The 4,482-nt window shown below is 32.3% G+C and overlaps 1 protein-coding gene across 1 annotated transcript in view; it reads left to right on the top strand.

Annotated features, from left to right (window-relative positions):
* LOC107734596 (rho GTPase-activating protein 9) overlaps nt 1-4,482 on the top strand; it is a 51,016-nt gene that overhangs the window by 35,461 nt on the left and 11,073 nt on the right. Inside the window, exons 5-9 of the mRNA XM_016546590.1 lie at nt 1,511-1,669; nt 3,035-3,100; nt 3,676-3,789; nt 3,874-3,969; nt 4,308-4,406. Coding sequence (XP_016402076.1) covers nt 1,511-1,669; nt 3,035-3,100; nt 3,676-3,789; nt 3,874-3,969; nt 4,308-4,406 — 534 coding nt within the window. The remainder of the gene's footprint in view (nt 1-1,510; nt 1,670-3,034; nt 3,101-3,675; nt 3,790-3,873; nt 3,970-4,307; nt 4,407-4,482) is intronic.

Genomic DNA, 4,482 nt, shown 5'->3' with positions numbered 1-4,482 from the left:
GTATGTATCTATCTATCTATCTGTCTGTCTGTCTATCTGTCTATCTGTCTGTCTGTCTGTTTGTCTGTCTATCTGTCTGTCTATCTATCTGTCTGTCTATCTATCTATCTGTCTATCTGTCTAACTATCTATCTATCTATCTATCTGTCTATGTCTGTCTGTCTGTCTGTGTCTATCTATCTATCTGTCTAACTATCTATCTGTCTATCTATCTATCTATCTGTCTGTCTGTCTGTCTATCTATCTATCTGTCTATCTGTCTGTCTGTCTGTTTGTCTATCTGTCTGTCTATCTATCTATGTATCTATCTATCTATCTGTCTGTCTGTCTATCTGTCTATCTGTCTGTCTGTCTGTCTGTCTGTCTATCTGTCTGTCTATCTATCTATGTATCTATCTATCTATCTGTCTGTCTGTCTGTCTGTCTGTCTATCTATCTGTCTATCTGTCTGTCTGTCTGTTTGTCTGTCTATCTGTCTGTCTATCTATCTGTCTGTCTGTCTGTCTATCTATCATCTATCTATCTGTCTATCTGTCTGTCTGTCTGTCTGTCTGTCTATCTATCTATCTATATCTTTCTTTTGTTTTCTTTCTATATCTGTCTGTCTATCTATCTATCTATATCTTTCTTCTTCCTTTTTCTCTCTTTTTATTTTATTGTATTTTATTTATTTATTACCATTTTTTTTTGTAAATCCATGTTCCAGTTTCACTTAATTCTGCCATTTTCCAGCTAAAATAAAAGAGATTAAAAAAAAAAAAAAAACTTTTCACAAAAACAATGTTTACATTAACAATGTATTTAAGGATATATTTATTAAAACAAAGCAATTATCTTAATAATTTTGAGTTTTTTGCATTTATTCCAAAATTTCTATCACTTGCTTCCTTGCAAGTTTCTTTCTTTTTTTTGCACTTTTTCAATAACATCCATGATTTTTATTTATTATTTTTAATTACATTTTAATGTAATTTAATTAATCATTAATCTCAGTGATTTAGTGTTTTTAAGGATTTTTACATTTATTCCAAAATATTAACCATAACAATGTGGTAATTATTTTCAGATTTGGTGTATATTTTATTTGTGCTGTTTATTTTCTATTCAGACCATCAGTCATCAAAGTTCATGATGCTCACAGACCTTTAATTTCACAAAAAACCGCCTCGCTCTCAGATTGTTCAGGTCATTTAAAGTTTGATTGGATTTAACAGAAATGCATTGCTTCTATCTTTCCATTAGCTTGTATTTGTGCTCTTGTGTGCGTGTGATCCCGGTCTAATCTGCAGCATATGGAGGAATCACAGTCGCGCGCCTCACTGGGGTTTCAGTCCGTTAAGCTGCTTTTGACCGCTGTAACTGAGTCTGCTAATTGAGTTGAGTGGTTGGAGGATAAACAAATTAAACCTAACATTACTGAAATGAAGTGAGGCAGATGTAATGCGACTGGACTGAATCTAATGTGATTGGATTGAATTGAGTGAAGCTAACCTGATATCGTCCCGTGCAGAGCATGCAGCACGCGGCGTTGTCTGAAACCCTTAGCTCCGCCTCCTGTGTGTTAGGCGACACCCATCTCAGGAACTCCGCCTTAGCAGGGGGCGTGGCACACGTGAGCCACTCCTACTCCATGTTCCTGCCCTCACAGAGAGAGTCTGCAAACGGCAAGGTGAGAGGAACATTTCAGGGCTTTTACACACATGCTCAAACCTTTATTCCCATTCGTCTCAATAGCTGCTGCTCACCTGTTGAAGTATAAGACCTGCGTGCCATCTTTGCTTGAGTCAGTCACCTGAGCTGTAAATGCCATGTGACTAATTACTCGGGAGCTGCAAGTCCTGATTGGCTGGAAGGCAGCAGACATGACATGAAATGAAATAAAATTAAATGATAAAATTAAATTAAAGTAAATTAAATTAAAAATGAAATTAAATGAAATAATAAAAAAGAAAAGAAAAGGAAATAAATAATACAATTAAATTAAATTAAATAATAAAATATAAAAAATAATAAAATTATGAAATTATAATAATTAAATAATAAAATAAAAAATGAAATAATAAAATAAAATTAAAAAAATGAAATAAAATAAAATAAGAAATAAGTAATTTTTACATTTATTCCAAAATATTAACTTATAAGAATGTGGTTAAAAAAATTATAATTAACATTTTTAATTGTTTATGATTATTTATAAATAAATAAATAATTGTTACATTTATTCCAAAATATTAATTGTAAAAAATGTGGTAAAAAAGTTTCATATTTTGTGTATATTTCATGTGTGCTGTTCTTTTTAATAGCGTATTTCTATTTAAATTAAATTAAATTAAATTGAGATAATTTAATTGTAAATTAAATTACTTATAAATATTTATTTATAAATATAATTTATTTATAAATAAACAAATAAGTAAGTAAATTGTTACATTTATCGCAAAATATTAACTATAAGAATGTGGAATTAATTTTTATATTTTATTCTTTTTAATAGCCAATTTCTACTCAGACCTGTTAAGGTTATCAGGTGTCATGATGGTCACAGAAATATTTATTAAATAAATAAATACATAAATTAATAAAACAATATATAATAAATCAGTCCTTTCACAGTTTTAAGAGTCTCCAGTAAAGAATTAGTGACTTCTGTAACATCTGCTGTAATATAATGAAATATTTGTGCATGCAAAAAATGTGATTTCATCAGAAAACACGTCTACTTTGCAGTTACAACATCTACCAGCTAACCAGCTAAACTTTGACCCAAAGCAAACACGTTATTCAAACTAAACAGAGGAAGATACAGTAGTATTTTTAATTATTGTTTACTTTTGATCCATTTGTTTCATTGCATTGGCTGTTTAAAGGAACAGCAGCATAAAAGAAAGGTTGTAATGGTAACAGAGGATGAGGAAAGGGTCATGAGAAACTAAACTATGATGAATATTATAACATATCAGACTTAATTTTACACAATATTACTGCAGATTATGACGTCTTGCTCATATTTCTACATTTCTTCTCCTCTCTACAGTCAGATTACAGGCTGGTGGCAGAACCTCCATCTGACAGCTCACCAGACAGTGAAGGAGTCACACCGGTGAGAAACTCACACACACACACTCACACACACACACTCACACACAAATATATAAATAAATAATTAATTTTTACATTTATTCCAAAATATTAACTATAAGAATGTGGTAATAATGTTCAGATTTTGTATATATTCTACACAAATATTTAATAAATAAATAAAAATTTTGAGCCATTTACAGTAGGAAACAATGAAGACAATAAATAGGTAGTTTTGACCTATTTTTTTATTTACTAAATTTTTTTTTGCCATTTAGGCATCAAACAGGGAATTAAATTAAATTAAATTAAATATTTATAGAAATATTTATAAATATTTATTTAAAAATATATAAATAAATAATTAATTTTTACATTTATTCCAAAATATTAACTATAAGAATGTGGTAATAATTTTCAGATTTTGTATATATTCTACATAAATATTTAATAAATAAATAAACATTTTGAGACATTTACAGTAGGAAGCAATGAAGACAATTAATAGGAAGTGTTGACCTTTTGACCTCTGGTTCGTGCTCCTAAATGGAGCCTCTCTGTACTATTTGCTCAAGTTCTCAACTAACCTGGAGCAAGAGTGACGTCTTCTGTGTTATTTTCAGGAAAAACTGGAACCCGTCATGGGTGGTGCTGGTGGGAAACAGTCTCGTCTTCTTCAAAGACCCCAAAAGCCAGAATCCTGACAGCTGGGTGAGACTAACAGGGAATATCATGGAGTCAGTTCAAAACCTAATGCTTTAAAAATGAAATATTTGTGAATATGTTTACATGCAGAAACCGGGTAACAGCTGTCCAGAGAGCAGCGTGGATCTGAGGGGAGCTCAGCTTCAGTGGGCCAACGATCTGTCCAGCAGAAAAAACGTCTTCAAGGTGAGAAAGAGACCGAAATGACATGAAATGAGATGTACACTAAAGGAGAATGTCTCAAACTGTGCTCAGATTTGTCAAAATATGCAATCAAATATCATTTTATTTTATTTCCCGAAAGGAGCATCTGTGACAAAGTAAACGTAACAATAATTCATGTGTGTGTCTTACTGTGTGAGCCGTTAACAGAGTAACATTTAGTATTTAGTTCCTCAGTAACTTCCTCTGTTATAAGATTAAATTGTGATAAAATGCTGAACGGAACAACACTTCATGTGTGTGTGTGTGTGTGTGTGTGTGTGTGTGCGTGTGCGTGTGTGCGTGTTTATGGCTGTGTGTAGCTGAGGACGGTTACGGGAAATGAGTTCTTGCTGCAGTCGGAGACAGAATCGCTCATCAGAGAATGGTACAGAACCATCCAGAACGTCATCGACAGACTGGTGAGTCTGAAACACACACACACACACACACGCACACACAAACACGCGCACACACACACACACACACAAACACACA

This window comes from Sinocyclocheilus rhinocerous, unplaced genomic scaffold (genome assembly GCF_001515625.1).
Source record: "Sinocyclocheilus rhinocerous isolate Xijiao unplaced genomic scaffold, SAMN03320098_v1.1 scaffold2145, whole genome shotgun sequence".
Lineage (NCBI taxonomy): Eukaryota > Metazoa > Chordata > Actinopteri > Cypriniformes > Cyprinidae > Sinocyclocheilus > Sinocyclocheilus rhinocerous.
The sequence above is the reverse complement of the archived record's forward strand: the minus strand, read 5'-3'. Positions and strand labels throughout refer to the sequence as shown.